At 40.6% G+C, this 27,586-nt stretch overlaps 1 protein-coding gene across 3 annotated transcripts in view; it reads left to right on the top strand.

Moving 5' to 3' along the window:
- Nucleotides 1-27,586, top strand: part of LOC124777093 (serine/threonine-protein kinase mig-15) — a 342,698-nt gene that overhangs the window by 213,639 nt on the left and 101,473 nt on the right. For all 3 annotated transcript variants that reach the window (XM_047252374.1, XM_047252373.1, XM_047252372.1), the window contains 2 exons: nucleotides 14,290-14,397; nucleotides 22,833-22,889. In XM_047252374.1, coding sequence (XP_047108330.1) covers nucleotides 14,290-14,397; nucleotides 22,833-22,889 — 165 coding nt within the window. The remainder of the gene's footprint in view (nucleotides 1-14,289; nucleotides 14,398-22,832; nucleotides 22,890-27,586) is intronic.

The following is a 27,586-nucleotide window of genomic DNA, read 5'->3' as shown; positions in this document are numbered from 1 at the left end:
AGCTTAGCATGGTGGTGTTTGGGTTGCTGGTTTGTTTTATGTAATTAACAAAAGCATAATGACACTTGTGTCCTTATTGCTTCTTTATTTACTAAGGAAAGCTGCTTCATATGTTGATTATTTTTCCCACAGTATGACTGAGCATCTTAAATGATTTCACTGAATGACACCAGAAATGATTGATTTTATACAGAATAGAACAAGTGCTCAATAAAAATATTGAAGGGAAATAAATTTATCACAGGAAACTAAGCCCATGCCATTTAAGAAATTTTGAGAATTCTTTGCTGAATTTACAATGAAGAATTTGCAGATGAATTGAATAACTGCATTGTCTTTGAAAGGCGATGACATTTTGGATTGCCCTGGAAGTAAGAGAAACTATTATTGGTCTAATCAGCAGGCAAAAAAAAAAAACCATTAAAAACGTGCCTGAAGGTTTTTACAGTTCCATACTTAAAATGTGGAGTATGGTATCTCGCCTGGTTATTTTGTGCAAGATGTTTCATATTAGTTGGATGGACAGTTTCTACTTATGAAACCTTTTAAACAGAACACAGTTTTCCTATTTTGGACTGCCAAAGTCGATTTGTCTCATCTTGTGCTGTTCTGCTGAAAGTATTTAACTTGGATGATTTACAAATTGGATAACAAATATTCAGCACTCCATGTTGTATTGCAGCACTTAATTTAGAACAGTGAAGGCTAAAATTTCTTTTCAGGAAGAAAGCTTATTATGATTCACAAACTGAAATGGCTCAAGTTTGACAAAACATCACACAAGGAAAATTAAATGTCAGTACCAGTAAAATTCTGTATTCTTATCAACTTTTTAGAAAAAATTTACTACTTCACAAAATTAGGACTATCAAAATGCTGTTTTCACCAGTTTAGTCCAGTACTTGAGTGTTTTAATTTTTATCAGTTTTAAGTTGCTAGCTTTTTATCATAATTTGTGAGTAAGTCCATACTGAATTGACTTCATGTACAGTAGTAGCATAAAGAAGTTCTTCAGCAGAAACAGTAGTAGAAGAAAGGAGTTATTGCTGTTGAAGTATATTTCGTTTGTACTTTTTTTCTGCATACATCAATAAATTGCTAAACTGTTTCTTTAAGAAAAGCTTAGTACAGGAAACTCATAGATTAATGTAATTGATGTGAATGAGGAGGTCATTTTTCCATTAGATAATTGAAATGGGCAGCTTACCTGACAAAATTGTGTTGCCAGTACTATAAAATATGTACGCAGAAATTTTTAAGTTTATCATGAGTTGAGTTTTTTTGAATTGAGTACTCATTTCTTCTTAGAGATTTTCTCAAAGATTTTAGATGTCTGTTAAGTTAGCCCATGTCAGAAGTATTAATTTGCAAAATGTACAGTCTTATTGACCCATATTTCTGTAGTTTCATATGTCTGCCAAGTAAGAAGCTGTATATCACTTACCATTTGGAGAAATATTATTGTACGATACTAGAGACATTGTGATAATTTGGATGTTTCTGGTCATTCCAGTTTCTTTCCAATATTGTCTTACAATCTTCAAATATGTAACAAATTTATGAATCAGACATGCATGAGGTTAACAGGTAAGTTCTCATTCCAGCATGTTGCATGCATTGTATGTGTGTGTCGTATTTCATGTGCATCTTGATCAATTAATGTTGTTTTTCTTCTGTGCTACTGTCATACCAAATAAAGCTATGAATGAATTTTGGTCAAATTTGTATAACAGTCTTTCAGACACTGTGATACAACAGAAATTTATATAACTAAATATAAGTTAATTTTATTTTTAGTTCTCACAAACTTGCTTTACCATAAAGTTTCCAGAAAAATGAACAGTTGATTTCAGTATTGAATAATATCAGTTCACAGTGATAGATTATTATGATGATTGTCTTTGTTCTAAGACTTTCAGGAACACCAGGACTTTGGTTTCAGCGTTGCACTTTTTGTGTTATAAACAGAAATAGGAGTAAGGATAGGACTGCATTTTTATTTTTGTTTATGTTCTGAAGTATATTAGTATACCTAAGTTTCCTTTTATTGCAGTAATGCCAATTTTTATATTGAGATATTCAATGTTATTAACTTGTCTAAATTATGTGATTAACTTTCAACACCTTTTTTTGCCATTTCTCTTTTTTTTTAAATGAGAGACTGTTTAATGAAGTGTTTAATTTATAAATGACAGAATAAAAGTGAGCGGATTTTATTGCATTATTACACACATGTGGTGAATATTAAAATCTGCTGATTTAAGCGTAATGGTTGCAACTATTTAGAAGACCAGGACAATGAACATTTATTGTGGGCTGTTGTTTAAAATGGTCTGCATCTTTTTAATGTTACTGTAGGAGGAATATATAATTTGAAATGAACTGAATAGATTGATGGGAATGAAACCAGTTAAAATGCAGTGGTCCGAAATATTATCAGTGTAAACAGTTTAAATAAACTGAATCCACATGACAACTGAAAATTTGTGTCAGACCAATACTCAAGCTTGGATTTCCTGCTTATCCCAAATAGTTGCCTGAGCCATTAGCCTATCTGAGCCTGTTTCCAGGCCTGTCACTGTTGTTTCCACCTATTATTTCCAAATACTGCTGTCAGAGGTTCTCCCATAGGACGTGTGGGACTAACACCACTGCGGGAATGGAGTCAGTGGAGGAGTGCGATGTACGCTCCTTTTTGCTGATGTCATTTCATGTGGTATTGCACATTCATTAATTTCATCTCCATCAATCCATTCATGTAATTTCATTCTATTTATTTCACATATCCTAGTTGCAGGCTAAGGCCAATTGTACAGTATAAAATAAGTTAATCAAAGATCTTGTACAAAAGTTGTTGTTTAAAATGTATGACAGTGTATGTGCATATCTTTATGAAAGCTATTATAAATCCTAGTATTTATAAAAAATTTGTCAAAATCTTTAGCGGCATAATGAGGACATAAGGCATGATTCTCTAGTAGTTTTTTTTTCTCATAGTGTTGCTGGACCCACTTACCCTGTAGGAGAACCTCTAATAGAAGTGTTCAGAAATTGTATCTGGAAACATCAGTGACACTGAAAGTTTGAGACAGGCCTTGAGGCCAGCTCAGGTAGCTTAATGCTTAGAGTTGTTGCTAGCAATAAGCAGGAAATCCAGATTAAGGTCCTGCTCTGACACAAATTTTCAATTGTCACTACATTTTTGTTCAATGCATAATGTGTCATGTTTCAGCTGCAGGAACTGTTCAAGCTTTAAGCTATCTGTGTTGAAAATCAGTGCACTTGTGGTGAATTACCCCTTTTTTCCGTACTCACATGAAATGTTTCTCTTTGTCGCACTTCCTGCTGAATATCTCATGGATCATTATTGTTCAGGCTACATGAATGTAGCTGCTCTGTCCAGTGATTTAGTATGCCCAACAAGAAGTGATAAACTTTTGCTTGGTAAATGGTACCAAATAGCCTATGTAACACAGGTACTAACTTTAAGAATCATCATCTATTATCAAGTGTGGTAGACCACAATTTGATTATAGACTCCTGGCTCTTTGTTTTAGGTCAAGGCCAACAATATGTTATAGGTTTACTAAACTTTTGTTCATTTTACCAGCTGTATTGTGGAGTATTGAGAAGAAGCACATAGGTAGTTTGGTCTTAAAGAGTTTATTTAAACTATCAGTTCTTTTTTGTTTTTAACGTCTTTAAAGATTTCTATCACCATTTCTGTCCTTATTGTACATTTTATTTGTTTAACTGTTCCTGGCTATTTTAATATTACGTGTTCGTAATGATTGTGGCCCAGTGACTGCACTGTCAGGTGCCTGCAACAACAGGCTTCAGCTATCTCACTATGGAAATAACGCTAAATGAAAAATCACTGAGGCTCCCAATTAAGGTAGACCGAGCAAGACTGGAGGAGTAGATCTTCAGTGAAACACTGAGAGTAGTGGCTGAGGTGTAGTGTGTACCTAGAGCCCCAGTGGATGACAGAAGGAGGGTATATGTGTATATCTTACAGTTCATGACAGTATGATAGAAACATCACTAATGAATTTAGTGCAGATATTATATTCAAAATAATAAAATGTGTTATACACCAAGTTGTCATTTGAGAATGCCGTCATACACTGAGTGAATTTCCATGGGGTGTGGCATTTGAATTAAAAATGTGTTGAATATATAACTCGATAGATGGCTTCTTCTCATGTCTGAAATTAAGCTAAATTGTTAACTTGGGAGTGTCATAGATTTTTCACCATCCAATGAGTTAATGTAAATTGGATCAGATTTTAGGTCAGTGGAAAGGCTTTGGAAGAAGCATTCTCTATTGTACAGAGAGATAGGCTTGAAAATTACTTACAAAAGGCAGACCGTGAGATCACCTTTTGGGGTACAGCTCCAGGATTGTGTTAAAGGAATGACATTAATCTCGACAACTTCTGTTATACCTCTTTATAGTGCTATTTCTCCTACATATGTACTTTTATTCCACCAGCTGGTAAACTAGGTTTGCAAAGCCCAACAATTTACTCCAGTTCAAAATGCATGATAATGTCCAAAAGCTCTCTCTTTTGCTTATGACATAATGCCCTCTCAGGCATTGGTTGATGCAGTTTAACGACACTGCATAATGCTCTATGGTAGTCTTCAGTCTTTAAGTGTGTATTTTACGTAACCATTCAGAAGATGTTATTTGTCACGTGAACTTTCTATAATTCTTATTTATTACTCACTTTGAATGTTAAGTATGTGTGATATCATTTGCATGGTCCCTTCATGTTGGTTCCATTTTCTCAAGGGCTAGTGGAATGTCAAGCAAGTCCCTAGGTGTGGTTCTAAGGTGCCCATGTTAACTGTTTGCAGGTTCCATGAATCATATAGTATTCTCTTGTTATGATATGAATTTGCCAACTAGTTAAAAATGTAACACACTTTCTCAGTGAAAACTATTATCTTTTCATTAATCTTAAGTTACTTTTAATTTTTAATTAAACACAAGATCCAAAAATAGACAAGTGAGTATTTAACACTTTATTGTATATCATGTTCTGCATTGATGTGTGAAGTCGTACTGTCATACATTCTGGTCCAAGCTGCGGGAGACAGTGGTCATGTGTACATGAAGTGTGCTTGCTTGTGTGAATGAATATGTTTGTGTATGTGTGTGTGTGTGTGTGTGTGTGTGTGTGTGTGTGTGTTGCCTTTTCTGAAGAAGGCTTTGGCCAAAAGGTAAGGTGTAGGTGTGTCTATTGTGCTTGCCTGCAACTCATTGTGTCATCTTGACAGTGAGTAGCTATCTATCATTTCCTTATATTGTCACACACTTCATGTTCACGTGCCAAATAACAGCTTTGTGATGATGGTCCCAATGGAGAAAACTTGTCCATCTGTTAAAATCATGGTGCTGCATTTCTCATGAAACTGGAATACGAAGTGTTCGTTAATCCACAGGATCAGCTAGTCAAGGAACAGATTTCTTATGCCAAATCTTCCTGTGACAAAAACAAACATGTCGCCACTCTGAACTAATCATTAACAAATTCCAGTCTTATCAGTCAATAGCACCTAGACTTTGAAAACTGGATCACTTCCTTTTCCAGTGCTGTGATTGTGTTCCTTCATGCTCTGAGAAGAGGTATATTGTGTCTATAATCCTACTCTTGTCATCCAATGCAGTACTCCATCAAAAATATTAGGAAAATGTTAGCTTGCTTCTCACCATAAAGATGACCCGTTGAGTTGCAGACTGGCATAATGGAAAGACTGTTACACATTATAGCTTTCAACCAAAGCTGTCTTCAGCAAAAAAAGCACACACACACACACACACACACACACACACACACACACACACACACACACAAAAGCAAGCACACTTAATCCACAAATGACTGCTACTACCACCTGCTCTGACTGAAATGCGGCTATCATGTGAAAAGCAATCTTTACTGGGATGGAGAAGGGGGAGGGATAACAGGGTACAAGTGAGAGGAGAGAAGAGCGCATTCTGGCAGGACGTGCAGGGACTAGATGGAAAATGCTAGCCACAGCGTCAGGAGGTGGTATGGGGGGGGGGGGGGGGGGGAAGGTGGGGAGCAGAGAAGGAAGAGGAAATGACTCCTGGGTTCATTGGCAGAGGCCGGCACACAATGAGGCTGATTGGACACGATAAGGGAGGAGATGTTAGAATAGAGTGGGTGAAAACCTGTGGGTGGAGGGTGTGGGGACAGCAGGTTATCAATGGTTGAGGCCGCGATAATTTCGGGAGCGAAGAATGTCTTGTAAGGTTAACTCCCATCTGCGCAGTTCAGGAAAGCTGGTGGTGAGGGGAGGATCCATATGGCATTGGTTGCATATCGGCCATTGAAATCAAGAATGTAATGTTCAGCTGTGTGTTGTGTAACATGGTGGTCTACTTTGCTCTAGGCCATAGTTCGGCAGTGGCCATTCTTCCTGGTGGATGACTGGTTGGTAGTACTGTAGCTACAATGTGTAACAGTCTTCTCATTGTGCCTGTCTGCAATTCAGTTGATCTTCTTTACAGTGAGCAGCAACCTATCCTTTTCCTAATTTGTTGATATTGGAGTTTCCATTGTAGTTTTCTGTTAGTTATTCAATTTAAGCAGTGTTCTAGTCCATCCTTGGGCCAAGCATGCTCTGAATCCTGCAACACACAGGCCATGTCCCTTGGACAACATAGATGCAAGACTTGTCCTATACACCCACCCACTGCTTCCTGCCACAGCCTAGTCATGAGCATATTCTAGCCTACAAAAGATAGGGCCATGTTTGAAAGAACTCAACAGTAGATATGAGCTGGTCTGCAATTACTATACAGTATTCTTCATGGAGATCACAACTAACCAACTGGCTATGTGCGTGAATGGCCACTACCAAAATGTAGTTTATTATGTGCTGCATAGTTGCTGAAGATGCTGCTCACCACAACACCTGCTGCTTCTCCCTAACATGTCCTGCATTCTCACTATCCTGGTTGCCCAAACATCTGCTAGCTCCCCTATGTCCCCCCCCTCCCCGCCCACTGCTGCTCACATTTAGTTTTACTTCAGTCAATTTCCTATTATTGTTACAATGTAAAATAATATTGCCTCGCCTTCATTTTAAACGTCTAGTCTGAGATGGAGATTATGTGTGGTTCATGATTTTATTAGTCCTTGAGCAGATGTCACTCTTTTTCTAAAATGGGCAGAGTTTACTACTTTTGTGGTTCTCTTGCCTTGTTCTTCCTTTCGAGTCTTGTCTGATTTCTCTGAGGACACCATATTGCTGCATTTTCGGAGGTGCTTATATTGCCAAGGAGAGGTGTGGTTGATGTTCTCCAATGAAGTAGATAGCCGTGTCGGTGCCCAAGTGCCATCCCAATTTCGTAAGCTTCGACTGGAGTTGAAGGAAGGTGTCCCATGACATAATGAAGGGATGCCTCTTTTAAGTATAGTGAAGTCAACCCAATTAAGAGATAATATCAGTATGACTAAATAGTAGGCTTATTACACAGGAGGATCATTATGAATAGAATACAGTGGAATCAAACGAAAGCGTTGGTATGTTGATAGACACACTAACACACACACACACACACACACACACACACACACACACACACACAAAATTCAAGCTTTCGCAACCCACGGTTGCTTCATCAGGAAAGAGGGAAGGAGAGGGAAAGACGAAAGGATGTGGGTTTTAAGGGAGAGGGTAAGGAGTCATTCCAATCCCGGGAGCGGAAAGACTTACCTTAGGGGGAAAAAAGGACAGGTATACATTCGCTCGCTCGCTCGCTCGCTCGCTCGCGCGCGCGCACACACACACACACACACACACACACACACACACACACACACACACACACACACACACACATATATCCATCCGCACCTATACAGACACAAGCAGTGTGTGCAAGTGTATACCTGTCCTTTTTTCCCCCTAAGGTAAGTCTTTCCGTTCCCGGGATTGGAATGACTCCTTACCCTCTCCCTTAAAACCCACATCCTTTTAAGGGAGAGGGTAAGGAGTCATTCCAATCCCGGGAGCGGAAAGACTTACCTTAGGGGGAAAAAAGGACAGGTATACATTCGCTCGCTCGCTCGCTCGCGCGCGCGCGCACACACACACACACATATATCCATCCGCACCTATACAGACACAAGCAGTGTGTGCAAGTGTATACCTGTCCTTTTTTCCCCCTAAGGTAAGTCTTTCCGTTCCCGGGATTGGAATGACTCCTTACCCTCTCCCTTAAAACCCACATCCTTTCATCTTTCCCTCTCCTTCTCTCTTTCCTGATGAAGCAACCGTGGGTTACGAAAGCTTGAATTTTGTGGGTGTGTTTGTGTTAGTGTGTCTATCAACATACCAACGCTTTCGTTTGGTAAGTTACATCATCTTTGTTTTTAGATATATTTTTCCCACGTGGAATGTTTCCCTCTATTATATACAGTGGAATCAGTTAGACTGACACACTCATTGATAACTGGGGAAGGAAAAAGGATCATGTGATATGAAGATAAAACATGCAAGCAAAATCATGATAAAAAATGGAGCTAGTACAAAATTTGAGGAAGCAATACTTTCCCATGCTGTGTGAAATAGTTAGGGCCAGAAACAAATAAAGCTTACTGTAAGACTCAATTCGCCATTAGACATATTTCACTCTGTGATAGTGTGATTTTGTATTTTGATACCCCTGTTGACACCAACATAGCATGACGCACCACCTGATTGTGCATGGGTCACATAGACGTACAGCTGGGAAGCTGCATGTTCTGGATAATCGTTGATGTTACATGACAGAAAATGTTATTCATGAATGATGAATTTCCTGGTCAGGAAATTCATCTTCATTGTTCAAACAGTTGAAAGTCCTGGTTGGAATTTCAACAATATTATATAAAGAGTAGATTACTACTCACCGTAAAGATGACCTGTTCTGTTGGAGACAGGCACAGTGAAAAGGCTGTTGTGCACTGAGCCTTCAGCCAAAGCCTTCTTCAGAAAAGAAAAGAAAATACACATGCATATACACCCAATCAAGCACACCTCACGCATACATGACCACTCTCTCTGGAGGAGCAGTCTGGAGGATTGTGGTATATCAGGGAGGGAGGGCAGTGCTGAACAACACAGTGTACCATAGTAACTAAATAGTGAGCAGCCTCTCCTGGCATGATGTTTGGAAATTATTTGGGGGGGGGGGTGTTGGAATGGAAAAGGAGTGCAGCAGCAGAGAGGAGAAAGACCATTGGCGTTGTCAGCAAGTGGGGTACACTGAGGGTGGGGGACATGAATTGGGAGGTGGAATCTGTTGGTTGGAGGTCGTGAGGGCTGTAGGTTACCTTAGGTTGAAGCCGGGGTGGTTTCAGGAATAGAGAAAAGGAAAATGCCCATCTCCACAGTTCAGAGAAGCTGATGGTGGAGTGTGCTCCACCCTCTGCCAGTGCCATGGGTCTTTTCCCTTCTCTTCTGCTTCCCTTTTCTGCTATTCCAACCTTCAGACGCCATCTGGTTACTGCATGCTCCAGTCAGGTAGTGATGACTCCTCTCCCTCCTCCCCATCCCTCACCCCTTGCATATTATCCCTCCCTCCCCCTTCCCTTCCCCACTCCAGATTGCTGCTTCCGCTCGACACAACACCTTTGGTTTCTGACCAGAGAGAGTGGTCATGTATGCATGAGTTGTGCTCGCTTGAATGGATGTGTGTTTGTTTTCTTTTCTTTTCTTTTCTTTTCCTTTCTGAAGAAGACTTTGGCCGAATGCTCAGTGTGTAACAGTATTTTGAGTGTGCTAGTCTGCAACTTAACATTTTCATTGTTCGTAGTGTGTCAGGATGTGCCCTTAATCAGGGCAGCTGACAGTGTCTGGCTCATCAGAGGGCCCAGATAGTGATTATAAGCTGTGATGTCTTATTTGCAACAGTGTACTGAAGATTCAAGTGTTCTACTCATCACATTACACTGCAACATAGATTGCGTACACTTTATGGTGGTGGGGATCCTATGCTAGGGGTTATTTATGTTTATCAATTTTTATTTTTATACATGAAAGATACATCTGAAGATGATCCTTGAAAAGAGTCATTACATAAAAAAAAAAAAAATTGCCATCAAAGGCTGTTTTGGATTGACAAGTTCTTAAGCATTGGTTCCCTGTATACTTCACTGTGATGTCACTATTCATCTGTAAGCTTTCCTTGTGCACTCACCCATCTCTTTGTCGTTTCTTGCATTTTCCTGTGTTATATGGTTCACATATCTTCCTTAAACTTTCACTTCCTGCAATTTTTTCAGTTTAGGGGTGTGAAAAATTCCTCTATGCCTCCTGAGAATAGTTTTGCTGTGTGAAATTGCCTTGCTTGATTCTTCTTTCAGTTCTGAATTTCCTAGAGATATGATCAAGTCTAATGGAGCTGTAGCATTAATTGATATATTCTTCAGTATGTGATGTAGATCAGTGGTAATGTGCCAGACTGTCGATCCAAAGATCTAGGTTTTAATTCCAGTTCAGTAATAGGATTTTTATCTGTGACTTATCACTTCTTTCACCTCTGGCAGTAATCTTTGTTAATGTGAAAAATGCAAAGTTGCACCAAGTTTCAGATACCAAATTAAATTAAAGGCCTTCCTCCAACTATCTATGTAGGTCAGTTCAGAGGCCTGAGGAAGGCTATGGCATACCGCTTTGTAACTGTTTCATGCCTAGTAAAGCGGTTTGGTGTTCAAACCAACCTTCAACCATCTGTTTTACTTATTAATATAGGCTGCCACAATAAATTATATAAAAGGACACAAGAGATTGTAAAAAACCAGGTCAACCAAACGCTAGCAACTGGATCTGATATGTGATCATTCATAAATTAAAATAAGATTTGCTGTCTCTTTTTGCAATTGAGTATGGTATTGATATATATTTTAATCTGTTCCATCAAGGTTGTTGCAAAAATTTCACATTGGATGATAGTACCTAGGATTATGTAAATTCTAATTTTCTATCAGTCTTCACATGCATAAATGGTGTTTAAATAAAATGGATGTAGTGGGAATAATTTTCAGATATTTAATTTACATTGTATGCTTTGAGAGACCAAAAACAATATTACACTTTGCAGTGCACAGTTATTGATCTTCATACTTTTCCTTGCTGTACATTAGTGTTCATGCAAAATTATTTTATAAAGTGGATGTAGGTTCTCAAACGTGTAAGCAGAAAGATGTAACTTTAATTTTCTTTTCTGGTTTTCATTTTAAATTTTGGAATGGAGATAGCATAAGAAACATGAAAACCTGCAAGAGTATAAGTACAGCCAGTTACTTCAGTTTGAATGCTGTTAAATGGGAAACAAATTATTTGACTCATTTTATGTAATTCTGTAGTTGGGTACAATCTAACAGCCCACAAAACTGTAACACTGAACAATTTTACCAGTTAGACATCAGTCGTTAGTGATAGCTTTGATAAATAACAATGATCAATTGAAAATTTAAGATTGATATCATTTTATTGTTGGTGAATGAAATACATTGATGTTGAATTATGACATTAGCTGTATATATTGTTTAAATAAATAAAGAATAGCATAAAAGTGAACAAGTGATCACAGTCCAAGAGAAGTGTTAAATGCTTGTACTCAAGTTGCTGTATTGATTCTTGCAACAATGAAACCATTAAATTTTCGACAGTATAATGTAATTGGATAGATAAAAAAATCTGCTCACCAAGTGGCAACAGGAGAACACACATAGCTAAAACAAAACAAAGTTCTACTTTTGAAGCTTTCGGAGCCAGTGACTCCTTCTTCCAGCAGAAGTGTTGAAGGGGAAGGAAGAGGGGTTAAGGGAAAGAATAGAGTTTAGAAAAGTCGCCCAAAACCACGGGTCAGGGGAGACTTACCGGATGGAATGAGAATGAAAGAATGCAAACAGTAATACTTTATCTAAAAGTATAGTTTCATTATTCATTTGTCTGAAGAGTGTAGGAGCTATTGTCTGTTGATAATTTTGCATGGCTGTTTTACAGCATGCAGTAGCTTGTCATGACTTTCTAACTGTAGATGTCCTAAATGTAGAGCAGCTCTTGTGTGCATAAATTTGCATGGAATTTTGGGAACCAAGTTTGTCATTACTATTCTGACATTTATGTCGAATATACACTAAAATTATTTTGTGGCTTTGTATTTCACAACATTGTGGTTATGATGGTGAATTTGCTATCATTGCTAGAAGTAAGAGAAGTTCTGTATTGGATTGCCATCTCACTCGACAATTAATAAATGTGAAAACCAATAGAAAAACAAATTCTGTGAGAGTTATTTCATAGCACAGTTTAAATTTTGAAAATAGCAGAACTACATTTGTTTTGATATTAAGAGTTAAGAGTATTGTTTTCTGAACATTATTATTGTTCCATGTAAGCTACCTTTCTTTGTTTTTTTCCATAAGATTGTGTCTCCCTCTTGCCACCAGCCACAAACTGCTGTGAACATATCATTGTTGAGAGATCTCAGTATCATAAAGGACAGGCCTCCTTCGCATGAGAACCTATCAAAATTCTGTGCAGATTGCAGACAGTATAATGAGTAGAAACAATGTCTCATCCTATAGTGGAAACAGTGGGCATCTGGCATCTCTCTCTCTCTCTCTCTCTCTCTCTCTCTCTCTCTCTCTCTGTCTGTCTGTCTCTGTGTGTGTGTGTGTGTGTGTGTGTGTGTCCTCTTACTTATTAAATTGTGCTTGTAAAACAGTAGGATTTAAATTTAGTTACAAAATGAACTTACTGTTTTTTGAAAAACAGCAGGATTTAAATTTAGTTACAAAATGAACTTACTAGAATAAGAATTAAAAGTGTATGTCAGCAATTCTTTATTTGCATCAGCTTTATTACATTACTGAAGAAGACCACAAATTTTCTGGTATAGGGAGGCTAGGGAGAGAGAGATTTTCAAATCCATGACAGGAAGCCCACAGGAATTATACCCTCCGACAGCATTATTTTGTAGTGTCTGAAAAAGGACGTCTCATCATCCAATTTTTGTGGTGCATCAGTTTGAAAGATGAGGCTATTTTACTATGTGGCTACAATAATTGCAATTCTTGTGGCGCAAAATGAACAGTAATAATTTCCCTCTGTTCAAGTGTTAAAATAGTCAGATATTTGTTGTTTGTAACTTAACAATGTTAGCCAGATGTTTGCAACAACAGTATGAATTTCGATAGCGGTGACATTCTGCTTAGTACTGTGACATCCATTTTTATTGTGATTGCATTCACTGGTCACAAAGGAAGCACGGTTGCCAAATAAGTGCTCGGAACTGTAGCAGATAATCTTCTTATTGATGGAAATATGACACTTATTACTGCTGTAATTATAATTTTGTCAGACTTCTTGTGCAATGTTTTTTTTAGAGCAGTTTTTGGTTTTGAGAATAATTATTACCTTCTGCCCATAATAAATCTTTGCTCTCAAGACAGCTGAATACCAATGCCAAGCTTGAGCTATCTAGAGTACACCAACCGTTTTGTTTTGTGTTTGTAGCAGAATTTGTTTCACAACACAAGGAAAACTTTTAACACACACGCATGACCAAGTCCTCAAAACAACATTACATACAGATGTTTTCTTTAAAAAAAATAAGTTTTCTCCTTTTTTTTCTTTCAAACTATTGTGACATTGTGCTATGCATCAAAAATATTTTTTCTTTGCCAGAGCTGTATTTGATACCTAAAACATATCACCATGTTTTAATATTTCTGTTATGACATTTGTATTTGATTTTGATGTGAATTATGTCAGTCTACATGTTTCTTAAGAATAAACTGTGCTAATAGAGACTTTCGAGAAAAAAGGTAATTAAATGGCAAGAAATTTACCATAAAGTGCCCAAAACACTTCCTGTCAATGCTTCGATTTTGTTTATAAGGCATGACTACTAACATCAGCAAAAGAAGTAGACTGCACATTCGAAAAATTGACTGTTGAATGATAAATGTTTCTTGTCTCCCATGTCTCCTATTGTCAATGTGTGTGTGTGTGTGTGTGTGTGTGTGTGTGTGTGTGTGTGTGTGTGTGTGTGTGTGAGAGAGAGAGAGAGAGAGAGAGAGAGAGAGAGAGAGAGAGAAGGAAGGCAAACAGTTTTCCTATGCAGTTAATTAAAAAATGTGATCTGCCTATATTCCAAATACAATCTGTTGATTCATTTGTAATCAGTAGTTGTTACTGTAGTGTAGTTATTATAGCATGCCGTGCGCTGTAGTGTATTTTGGTTGTGAATTATAGAATCGCGAGGATCGTCGTACTGATTTCCATCGCATGGATTCATCGCCAGGACAGCTGGGGACCCCAGGGTCACGTACAAGTTCAGTTTTACCAGATCTTCTCTCACAGGTTAGAATTATTATATTTATTGTAACAGCCAAGTAGTGTATTACTAGTTTGAGGGCTAAAGCTTTTAGGTAGATAAATGTGCAAGAGTGGTAGAATGAGTTGCTTTGCTGGCAATAATATTATATTGAAGAAGAGAGAATATTGCACCAAAGTAAACTGCTATGTTGTAGGTTCGTACCTAAAGTAGATAAGTGTTTGTCAGTGCATGCACAATGTTGTTATGTTGATTTTCTCTGTTTGGTGCAAAAAGCCAGAGGCCTGCAAAATATTGTCGTCATTAATAGTCTTTGTGTCTTTAGCTTTATGTATGAGACTATTTCATAGTAATTGAGGACAATTTAAATGAAATCCACCACTACTGAAGAATCAACAATTTGTTTTGAATTTTGATGAAATGTGGCTTTGAATTTACTGGCTTGGCAAACATTTCTAATAAAATATGTCAAAACATTAACGTAATAAATACTATTCAGCTGTAACTAAAGTGATATAAAAATGTTTCTTGGTTCATTGAATTGTATGGTGTCAGATATGCGTGCTGTTTCAGGCCTGTGTACAGGACACAGTTCTGTTTTCAGCTGTTGGGTTGGTCTTACAATTTAGTGTAGATTTACTACCCTTGCCAGTAAAATTACTGAAAGTAATCACCGCTTCTGTGTGTATTCAACAGAGAAAGTAATTGTTAAAATATATAAATGAAAATACTATTCCTGAAATTTTTGAACTTGTGTTTCCTATGTTCATGATATTTTTTTGTGACAGTAATAATATTTGCTGATATGATATATTGAGATACTCACCTTCAAAACTTTTAGAAACTGCTACACTCAGAGCAAAAGAAAAACAAGTTGATTGAATATGCACCAAAGAAAGTAATGATTCTTAAGAAATTCGTTTCATTCTAGTGCTTTGGTTGACTCTCTAGTGACCCTGTGGCTCCTTGATTGTACGATTGCTTATTGGGATGGCGAAGGTCTGTTTCCCATGCTCAAAACCTTTGTTACCGAGTAATTTATTGTGCTGTTGAAATGCTTTCACAGTATTTTCATATCACATTCTATACAAACAATCCTGTTGGAAGAACATCCACAACCGAGCATTATAGCACAGGTTGAAAATACTACTTCAGTTGTAAATTACTTTATTTTCACACGACTGGTTTCGGACTGTCAAGCTAGGTGCTCTGAAACGTGTGTCAATGCACAAGTGGCACCAGACAGTTCTACGGATGACTGCCTGGATAGGGAATATATACAAATGATATCACAACACTTTCGCTGTGCTGTGATCCCCGAGCGCTGTGTGTACCAGGTGCGATGTGCTGCCTATGAGCGCAGAACAGGGAGTAGCGGATGTGAAAAAGGAGGCAAATTGGTAAACCAGAGTGACAAAAGTGCTGCCATCTATTGCGGCATCCGAAAATTATCTCCCATCTTTTGCTATTTCCAGTACGACACCTGAGGATGGGCTTATAACAGTCCGAAACTGGTCATGTGAAAATAAAGTAATTTACAACTGAAGCGGCATTTTCAACCTCTACATTCTATACAGTTCTCATAGATTTTGCAATACAGATTACCATGCCATTTGGAGACCAACCCATTGTTTTGTGACTTCAATGACAGGTGTAAAAATTAAGAATGGAGCTGGGTGAGGGGCTTCTATGTGCGTAATTGTTGTTGTTAAGTGGACAAGAGTGGGGTTCCAATGGGGGTGGTGAAGCTACCTGCTGGAAAGGCTATAAAGAACACACGCAGTGATGGCACACGGGAAGCAGGAGGAGGAGAATAAGAATGAGTTAAAAATGTATCATCACCCAGAGAGATGATTATAAAATCTTTAGTAACTGGTAAATAAAATATCTGTGAAAGTGTTTTAAGGACAAATTGAAAGCGTTTTTGTTCCACAAGCAATACATTGTCAGACAGTTACTGTTATTGAAAAATGGAATAACATGGTGGTGAACAAATTTGAGTATGAAAGGTGTGATGAAAAGCATACAGAGAAGAAGTCATCTTCGACTTTGAAATTGCATTATAGCAGAAAACACAAAAAAACTAAGAACAAATTTATGTAAATGAAACTAGAGTAGAAAAGGAAAGGGGGGGGATTTACATGGGATGGGTCGGATTAGTTTGTTTTTCCATTGATAAATAAAATTGTTCTACCAAACAAAGGTTAACATCGCAGCCACTGGAATTTTATGAGACTGTCATTCACCACCTTGTGTCACAATGGGACAAGCCAGGATTAAATCTTCTAACATACAGGTACTGGTTTCTGTAATTATGCCTCCAGCTTGTTTCTTTTTTTACTCCCCTTATACTTACAAGACTTTGTCTATAGAATACCTGGCTATCAATGAACAGTTTACAACTCAGGAAAGTGAAAAGAAATCTTAATGTAGATACTGGGCAGTTATAGACTGAAACTCATCAAGTTACTGTAGTTTAAGGTAACTTATAGTGCAAGAAAATCCAAATTACAGAACTAAAGAAGTTACACCCTTGAATCACATTAATGTGATCACCTCTTATGTTCAACGTCAACATGAAATAACCACTCACAGATGGCTGGATACAGCACTAGCAGCTGTTGGTATATAAAGCATGATGGGGGGGATGTGGAAAACAGTGCAGTCATTGTTGTTATACAGAAATGGAGTGGTTTATCTGCTGTTCAAAACGGCATGATCATTGGCTTTTAAGCCAAAGGTGGAAGCATTTCCGAAACAGCTTAAGTTTGTAAGCTGTTTGCATGTCGCCATGGTTAAGCTATACTGTACATGGCAAAATGGGAGGCAACTGTCAAGTCTTCAAAGGAAGCACTCGAATAATGAATTCATGATATCCACACTCTGATAGCTGCAGTATGCCAATATCTTTACATCTGAATGTATACATGAAGTTCATATGGGGCGTGAAGATGCCACATTGAAATGCTGAAACCAGTAGTCAAAGTGAAATATAATAACTTCTCAAACAGACATTGCTGTTAGGCGATCTTCCTTGATAAATAGACAACAGGGGTGAAAGATGGCTGCGGAGATGTGAACAGGTGAATAGAAGTGCAACTGTTGAGCAACTGACTTACCAGATGAACCAAGATACTACCAACAGTGTCTCCTCAACAACCATTCAGTCAGTTTTGTTGCATACAGGCCTCCACAGCAGGTGCCTGGCTCATGCATCCATGCTCACTGCTGTTCATGAAGGTTGGAACTTGTCACCACTACCACAACCAGGCATGCACTGAGTGCTGATGGTGACCTTTGAGTGATGAGGGAGGGCCTTTGCAAATGAATAGTTTCATGCTCCATCAGACAAATGGCTGTTGGCAAGTACAGCACGAAACGTCTGAAACCAAACACCTTGCAACAATCATTGGAATGGTCCTGGGCAGAGAAGGGAGCCTAATGGCCTGAGAAATGTTTTTGTGGCATTCCCTGGGGAATCTCATTGTTCTGGAAGACAGTGGATCAAGACAAGTAGGCATATATCCTGGGGGAACCTTATCCATTCCAACATGCAGTTTGTTTTTCCTTGACATAATGGCATATACCAGTCGGACAATGCAATATGTTGCACAGCTTGCAGCATACGTGTGTGGTTCAAAGAGCACTGTGATGAGTTTACTGTATTCCCTGGCCACCAATCACACTCTATCAACAACATATTCATAGCGCCACCCAACTGTTCATGCCAGAGGTCCTCAGCTGAGAAATCTAGTGCAGCTAGCCAAGGCACTGAAGTCAGCATGGCTCTGTCAGTACCACCCAGAACCTCATTAACTCTCAAATGCTGCAAAGGTTATTATTCTGGCTTTTGACCGGTAGTCACCATCTGAATTATGGGGTTCATATTGTTGTTGTTGTTATGGTCTTCAGTCCAAAGACTGGTTTGATGCAGCTCTCCATGCTACTCTATCCTGTGCAAGTCTCATTGTCTCCAAATAACCACTGCAACCTATGTCCTTTTGAACCTGCTTACTATATTCATCTCATTCTCTCCCTCTGTGATTGGAACCACATACACTCCATCCAGTATTAAATTGGTAATACCGTGATGTCTATCAACCAGTCCCTTCTTTTAGTCTAGTTGTGTTACAGATTTCTTGTCCTCCCTATACTATTCATACCACCTCATTAATTGCACTATCTACCCATCTAATCTTAAGCATTCTTCTGTTACACCACATTTCTAAAGCTTCCATTCTCTTCTTGTCTAAAATGTTTATTGCCCATGTTTCATGTCCGTACATGGCTGCACTGCAGACACCTTCAGAAAAGATTTCCTAACACAGATCTACAGGGTGTTACAAAAAGGTACGGCCAAACTTTCAGGAAACATTCCTCACACACAAAGAAAGAAAAGATGTTATGTGGACATGTGTCTGGAAACGCTTACTTTCCATGTTAGAACTCATTTTATTACTTCTCTTCAAATCACATTAATCATGGAATGGAAACACGCAGCAACAGAACGTACCAGCGTGACTTCAAACACTTTGTTATAGGAAGTGTTCAGAATGTCCTCCGTTAACGAGGATACATGCATCCACCCTCCGTCACATGGAATCCCTGATGCGCTGATGCAGCCCTGGAGAATGGCATATTGTATCACAGTCGTTCACAATACGAGCACGAAGAGTCTCTACATTTGGTACCGGGATTGCGTAGACGAGAGCTTTCAAATGCCCCCATAAATGAAAGTCAAGAGGGTTGTGGTCAGGAGAGCGTGGAGGCCATGGAATTGGTCCGCCTCTACCAATCCATCGGTCACCAAATCTGTTGTTGAGAAGCATACGAACACTTCGACTGAAATGTGCAGGAGCTCCATCGTGCATGAACCACATGTTGTGTCGTACTTGTAAAGGCACATGTTCTAGCAGCACAGGTAGAGTATCCCGTATGAAATCATGGTAACGTGCTCCATTTAGTGTAGGTGGAAGAACATGGGGCCCAATCAAGACATCACCAACAATGCCTGCCCAAACGCTCACAGAAAATCTGTGTTGATGACGTGATTGCACAATTGCCTGCGGATTCTCGTCAGCCCACACATGTTGATTGTGAAAATTTACGATTTTATCACATTGTTTGAAGCCTCATCCGTAAAGAGAACATTTGCACTGAAATGAGGATTGACACATTGTTGGATGAACCATTCGCAGAAGTGTACCTGTGGAGGCCAATCAGCTGCTGATAGTGCCTGCACACGCTGTACATGGTACGGAAACAACTGGTTCTCCCATAGCCTTCTCCATACAGTGACGTGGTCAACGTTACCTTGTACAGCAGCAACTTCTCTGACGCTGACATTAGGGTTACCGTCAACTGCACGAAGAATTGCCTCGTCCATTGCAGGTGTCCTCGTCGCTCTAGGTCTTCCCCAGTCGCGAGTCATAGGCTGGAATGTTCCGTGCTCCCTAAGACGCCGATCAATTGCTTCGATCGTCTTCTTGTCGGGACACCTTCGTTCTGGAAATCTGTCTTGATACAAACGTACCGCGCCACGGCTATTGCCCCGTGCTAATCCATACATCAAATGGGCATCTGCCAACTCCGCATTTGTAAACATTGCACTGACTGCAAAACCACGTTCGTGATGAACACTAACCTGTTGATGCTACGTACTGATGTGCTTGATGCTAGTACTGTAGAGCAATGAGTCGCATGTTAACACAAGCACCGAAGTCAACAGTACCTTCCTTCAATTGGGCCAACTGGCGGTGAATCGAGGAAGTACAGTACATACTGACGAAACTAAAGTGAGCTCTAACATGGAAATTAAGCGTTTCTGGACACATGTCCACATAACATCTTTTTTTTTTATTTGTGTGTGAGGAATGTTTCCTGAAAGTTTGGACGTACCTTTTTGTAACACCCTCTATACTTGATTTTAACGAGTCTCTCTTCTTCAGAAATGCTTATCATGCCACTGCCAGTCTAAATTTTATATCTTCTTTACTTTGGCCCTCACCAGTTATTTTTCTGCCCAAATAACAAAACTCATCTGCTTTTGGAGTGTCATTCCCAATATCATTCCCTCAGCACCACCTAATGTAATTCAACTAATTCCATTATCCTTGTTTTGCTGGCCAGGGTGGCCGAGTGTTTCTAGGCGCGACAGTCTGGAAACGCGCGACTGCTACGGTCGCAGATTCGAATCCTGCCTCAGGCATGGATGTGTGTGATGTCCTTATGTTAGTTAGGTTTAAGTAGTTCTAAGTTCTAGGGGACTGATGACCTCAGAAGTTAAGTCCCAGAGTGCTCAGAGCCATTTGAGCCATTATCCTTGTTTTGTTTTTGTTGACATTCATCCCATATCCTCCTTTCAAGACACTGTCCACTCTGGTTGACAGAATTACAATGTCGTGGACAAACCTCAAAAGTTTTCATTTCTTCTCCCTGAACTTTTATTTCCTGCTCCAAATTTGTCTTTGGTTTTCTTTACTGCTTTCTCATTGTACACATTGAATAACACCAGGAATAGGCTACAATCCTGTCTTACTTCTCAACCATTGTTTCCCTTTCATACGCTTCTAATAACTGCTAGCTAGTTTCTGTTCAACTTGTAAATAGCATTTTGCTCCCTATATTTTAACCCTATTACCTTTAGAATTTCGAAAAAGTATTCCAGTTAATATTGTCAAAAGTTTTCTCCAGGTCTACAAATACTATAAATATTGACTTGCCTTTCCTTAATTTATCTTCTGAATTAAGTCCTAAAAGAAATTGTAAGGCCAATATTGTGTTGCATTTTCCTATTTTTCTCTGGGATCCAAACAAATCTTCCCCGAGGTTGGCTTCAACCAGTTTTCTCATTCTTCTGTAAAGAATTTAGTATCTGCAACCATTACTTACTACACTGATGGTTCGGTAATATTCGCACCTGTCAACATCTGCCTTCTGTAGAAATTGAATTATTCTATTTTTTTTTTCTTGAAGTCTGAGGGCATTTTGCCTATCTCGTATATCTTGCACATCAGTTTTCTGTGCAGTGAGATTTTCTGAAAATTTTATTTGCTCTAATTGGCTAAAGTATCATTTCCCTAGTTTCTGGTTCAAAATATTTGCACATTAAATATTGGAGTAATTGTGCACTGTAAAATGTGAAAGCAAGAGTTCTTCCTGTCAGTCACCTTTTAATACACTCATCTGATGGTATTCTTCTTATTGTTAGATTTTTTGTGTGTGGTTTTCTGTCTGAAACAGTAAATGGAAGCTGTAATTGAGCTTTGAGGTATGCCGTGTGCAATTAGCACTGGAAATCATATGACAAAGAACTACAAAGTACCTGGGATACTGGACTGGTTGTTACATTGGTGTTGTCAGACAAACAAAAAGGCCAAGGTATGTTTATTAAATCGTATCGTCCAGTTAGGTGGCGCTATGAATATGTTGTTGATAGAGTGTGATTGGTGCCAGGTTTTTAACTGAAGATACCATAGTTCAATATTTTAGAGTGATGGTGATATCATACAGTGTTTACAATCAGAAACTGATGTCTTATCATTAAAGAGGGAAAATACAAACTTCGGATTTAAAGCTACTGAAGGAAAGACTGAAATTGGAGAAAAGAAATTCTTGTCAGTGGGTTGTTTAACTAAATTACCATAGAAATCTAAAGTTGTATCAGAGAATACGATCTATGGAGGAATGTTTTTGAAAATAGGTAGAAACACACATTCACTGTTCCCTGAAATTGACATATTTACTTTGTGGAATCGATCAGTGTGTTTAGCATCATTATGTATTCTTGACTAATCCAGCAGTCAATGTCCATATCCTGAAATTGCTTTCTCTGAATGTATCATCTTGATGTCCCTGTGATCTCTCCTCAACATTGAGTGCCAGGAAACCATCAAAACCACTTCGAAGGCCAGTAATAGAGTATCCTATCTTTCAGAAAATGAACTAAATCTATCTTTTATGCTTAACAAGAAGTCATTCATTTGTGCATCCAGATGTCACCTAAAACGTGTTGTACCTTTCTGTAACTGTAAAGAGAGGCACTGTTTGGTACCAATCATATTGACACCTAAAATTCTAAAATAAAAATTAAACCATATCAGTTCCACATTATAATCTTCACATAAATTAATTCTGAGTCATCTGTAACATGTGTCCATCAATTTCTAACCTGGTGTAAGGAAAACATGCTGGTAAAGCTGTTTAAGCAGGTACAACGCCGAAGCAGTTTCATCTGTAATTTAATTTCTTTTTTCTAGACAGCTGATTACCATAGTGAAAAAGCAGTAGTAAATATCCTCTCTGCCATTGCTCTCCCCAAAGTGCAATATACTTTGTGTACAAGTATATGTGCTGCAGCATTGTAAGAAGTATCATCTTACCCTTTTATTGAAACACATTTTCTCTTTTGCATCACAACATTTTTGTAGTTGTATATCTAATGTTATACAATTTTTTTCAGACTTCGTCTAGTCCTGGCACACCAAACCAGAGGCAAGATAAGTCAACTAGTGAAGAGGTAAGTTGTTGATTGTACTAAAGTACCACACAATATGTAATTATGAGCAATTAGATATGTTATTTCTGTGTGCTTAGTAATAGGAGTGATAAATGTTAATGCATCTACCACATGAGATACTACAGAAAAGGCACAAAGTAACAGTACCATATCATTCTTTTTCAGCTGTTCCCTCCGCCCCCTCTTCTCCCCCTCCCTCCCTTCTCCCCCACCCTCCCTTCCCCCTCTCACCACCCTTCTCTCTCCCTACTCTTCTCTCCCTCACCCCTTTACTCTCCCTCACCCCCTTCTCTCCCCCTACTCTTGTTTCCCTCACCCCCTTCTCTCCCCCTACTCTTGTCTCCCTCACCCCCTTCTCTCCCCCTACTCTTGTCTCCCTCACCCCCTTCTCTCCCCCTACTCTTGTCTCCCTCACCCCCTTCTCTCCCCCTACCCTTCTCTCCCCCTACCCTTCTCTCCCCCTACCCTTCTCTCCCCCTACCCTTCTCTCCCCCTACCCTTCTCTCCCCCTACCCTTCTCTCCCCCTACCCTTCTCTCCCCCTACCCTTCTCTCCCCCTACCCTTCTCTCCCCCTACCCTTCTCTCCCCCTACCCTTCTCTCCCCCTACCCTTCTCTCCCCCTCCCCCTTCTCTCCCTCTCCCCCTTCTCTCCCTCTCCCCCTTCTCTCCCTCTCCCCCTTCTCTCCCTCTCCCCCTTCTCTCCCTCTCCCCCTTCTCTCCCTCTCCCCCTTCTCTCCCTCTCCCCCTTATCTCCCTCTCCCCCTTATCTCCCCTTCTCGCCTTCTCTCCCTCTCCCCCTTCTCTCCCTCTCCCTCTCCCCCTTCTCTCCCTCTCCCCCTTCTCTCCCTCTCCCTCTCCCCCTTCTCTCCCTCTCCCCCTTCTCTCCCTCTCCCTCTCCCCCTTCTCTCCCTCTCCCTCTCCCCCTTCTCTCCCTCTCCCTCTCCCCCTTCTCTCCCTCTCCCTCTCCCCCTTCTCTCCCTCTCCCTCTCCCCCTTCTCTCCCTCTCCCTCTCCCCCTTCTCTCCCTCTCCCTCTCCCCCTTCTCTCCCTCTCCCTCTCCCCCTTCTCTCCCTCTCCATCTCCCCCTTCTCTCCCTCTCCCTCTCCCCCTTCTCTCCCTCTCCCTCTCCCCCTTGTCTCCTTCTCCCCCTTCCTCCTCTCTCCCCATTGTCTCCTTCTCCCCCTTCCTCCTCTCTCCCCATCCCCTCTCCACCATCCCCCTCTCTCCCTCCCCCCTCCCTCCCCTTTCCCCCTCCCTCCTTTCCCACCTCCCTCTCACTTACCCCCTCCATCCCCTCCCTCCCTCCTTTCCCACCCCTCCCTCCTTTCCCACCCCCCTCCCTCCCCTCTCCCCATCCCTTCCTTCCCACCTCTCCCCCTCCTACCCTCCCCCTCCCTCTTCTACCCTCCCTCTCCTTCTTCTACCCTCCCCCTCCTGCTCTCCCTCCCCCTCCCACTCTATATCCCCCTCCCTCCCCCTTCCTCTCCCTCCCCTCTCCCCCTCTCCCCATTCCTCCCCCCTCTCCCCATTCCTCCCCCTCTTCCTCCCCCCTCTTCCTCCCCCCTCTCCCCCGTTCCTCCCCCTCTCCCCCGTTCCTCCCCCTCTTCCCCGTTCCTCCCCCTCTCCCCCGTTCCTCCCCCTCTCCCCCGTTCCTCCCCCTCTCCCCCCTTCCTCCCCCTCTCCCCCCTTCCTGCCCCTCTCTCCCCCCCTTCCTGCCCCTCTCTCCCCCCCTTCCTGCCCCTCTCTCCCCCCTCCTGCCCCTCCCCCTCTCTCCCCCTCCCCCTCTCCCCCCTCCCCCTCTCCCCCCTCCCCCTCTCCCCCCTCCCCCTCTCCCCCCTCCCCCTCTCTACCCTCTCCCTCCTCTCTCTCCCCCTCCTCTCACCCACTCCTCTCACCCCCTCCTCTCTCTCCCCCTCCTCTCTCCCCCTCCTCTCTCCCCCTCCTCTCACCCCCTCCTCTCACCCCCTCCTCTCTCCCCCTCCTCTCTCCCCCTCCTCTCACCCCCTCCTCTCACCCCCTCCTCTCTCCCCCTCCTCTCTCCCCCTCCTCTGTCCCCCCCACCCCTCTCTCCCCCTCCTCTCTCTCCCCCTCCTCTCTCTCCCCCTCCTCTCTCTCCCCCTCCTCTCTCTCCCCCTCCTCTCTCTCCCCCTCCTCTCTCTCCCCCTCCTCTCTCGCCCCCACCCCTCTCTCCCCCTCCTCTCTCACCCCCTCCCCCTCTCTCTCCCTTTTGCCCCACACTCATTCTCTACCTCTTCAGCACACCCTCACATCAGAGTAATTATTTAATGGAGATATGTAGTACAGTCAGTGGATTGTTCATTCACACTTCAATCCCTTTGTACCCTGTAAGTTGTGGTAAATGCATAACAACATGTTTCTGTAGTCTGTTCAAAATTACTTTAGGATTGACCGTTCAGCAGGAGGACGTGGAGGTGTGTAGTGGAATTACCACATCCTGCATGGAGCACATGTGTAATCTTATGTTTTATTCTACTTTTTCAAACTCACAAATGACCTACTTTAAAAATATGGGACTTGTATCGATGTGATGTGGAAGAGCTGCACTGTGTGTTAGAATTACTTTTATTTGTGGCAGCAAATTATTAAGACAGTTTATGAAAATGTGTCTTCTGACAATGAAAAATGTAAACCTTCACACCCGGAAACGTCACAATTTATAAAATGTTCCGGACTGTTATGCCGTGGTTGTATGGATTTTGCCAAGTGAAATGCAACGGTTGTTTTGAATGTGACCGACTATGATAGTAAGATTAATGACTTATTAGGTCCACAGACTATAGGAAACTGAGTGAAGATCCCACTGACGAAGTTGTCAGAACTATTACATGGTTGATAAAGAAGTCCTCTATTGAACAGTGTGTTCAAAAAACCCTGTTCAATTCAGTTACACTGTCACCAAGACTTTATGGGTTGCCGAAGGTGCACAAAGAACATGTTCCTCTGAGGCCTATAGTGAGTTAGTCCTATTGGTTCACCCATTTATTCGGTTGCCAAGTTGTTTACAGTATTATTATGACTGAATGTGGGCCGAAATTCATGTATCAAGAATTCAGCACTTTTACCAGTAAATTAAATGGCACAGTGATACAGCCAGAGGACATTAGTTTTGATGTAGTATTGCTATTCATTATAGTTCTGCTAAGAGAAATGCTGCAACAACTCAATCTGAGTTTTGCTCCTGATGTTGCAGAACTGTTTAAATATTGACTCACAACCACATATTTCAAATGGAATGATATGTTCTATTAACAAACAAATGGTGTCACCAGGGGGAACCCCTTAAGCCCAATCATATCAAACTTCTTTAAGGAAAAATTCGAGGAGCTGGTACTGGAAACTGTGAACAAGAAACCAAATACAGTGGAACTTTGATTTTAGATTCTCCGATTTTATGTTTTTTGCGATTCTACACCATAAATTTGTAACCCCCACGAAAGACCCATAAGGTCAATGCTAAAAACTCCCCGATTTTACATTTCTTCATAGTAAGGTTTACCTCAATTCTAAGTTCTTACTCAACATCTCTCTTGACTTCGTTCCATTTTCTTCTTATTGACATCTGATGTGACTGTACAAGTTGTAATTGGCACAAAATATAGATGGTTCGCACCACGGGTGGTAGGGGAATTAAGGGAATATTTTAGGTCATTGTGGAGAGGGGAGATGTGAGAGAGAAAATGCTGACAGATCCACAGTCGGTGCTACCAACACCACTTGCAACATTTAGCTTCACTGCGCAGTTATGATACAAGTACTGCTGGGTTCCAGTGGTAATGAAAAAAGAAGACAGACGACGCAAAGTGTTCCGGATTGAGCCAGTACATGGTGAAGGGGCCCAGCTTCCAGATTTTCTTCTGCAGCTTACTACTCGATCTCATCTTTTTGTGTATATTTCCAATGTACTGTATTCAGCAACAATATCGATTGTCAATCTTGTAAATTCAAACACTGAGTCAGGAAGAATATGCTCTGTCATAATCGAGGAAACATTGTCCATTTTGGGCTAGTGAACTCCTATTGACTAACGACTTGTTAAGGCACCCAATGGCCAGAGCACCCATCACACCACACTAACATGTGTAAAATGGACTCACCTACTAAATGTGTGGGAAGGGGAGTGGCCCTTCAGTGATGGGAGTGCAGGTAGGGTAAAAGAATTTGTGAAGTGCTGCAAATATACTTTTTGTGCAGATGATATCACATGTAAATAGGACAAGGGTTTTGTGACAGCACATTTTAAAGAGTTTCGCATTCAAATTTGAAATGATGCAGTAAAACTACTACATACACTACTCATGTATATACTTCGCACCACACACATCACACACTGTAGATCATAAAGATCGGCAGTAGTGATAGATGCAAGAAGCAAAACTGTAGCATCTAGCTTTCTTTCAAATTTACATTTTACACAGTGTATAGAAATTCACTGAGCCAGCTTGTAATGTCTGTTGGGGAAGTAAACTCATTTTTTCACATCTCTGTTTCTCTCATCAAGCCTAAAATAACAGAGGTGAGCATATGAAGTGCAGCCCATAAGAAAAGCATTAAACGATAACAGCAGTGGTGACAAAGTATGTCATTAAGCAGACATCTGCATGTATGCTTATGGTTTAACCACTAGCCGCTGTGATGTTTTTGGTTTAATTCAACATGTTCAGCAAATGTTACTTTTT

This window comes from Schistocerca piceifrons, chromosome 2, assembly GCF_021461385.2.
Source record: "Schistocerca piceifrons isolate TAMUIC-IGC-003096 chromosome 2, iqSchPice1.1, whole genome shotgun sequence".
Taxonomy (NCBI): Eukaryota; Metazoa; Arthropoda; class Insecta; order Orthoptera; family Acrididae; genus Schistocerca; species Schistocerca piceifrons.
The sequence above is the reverse complement of the archived record's forward strand: the minus strand, read 5'-3'. Positions and strand labels throughout refer to the sequence as shown.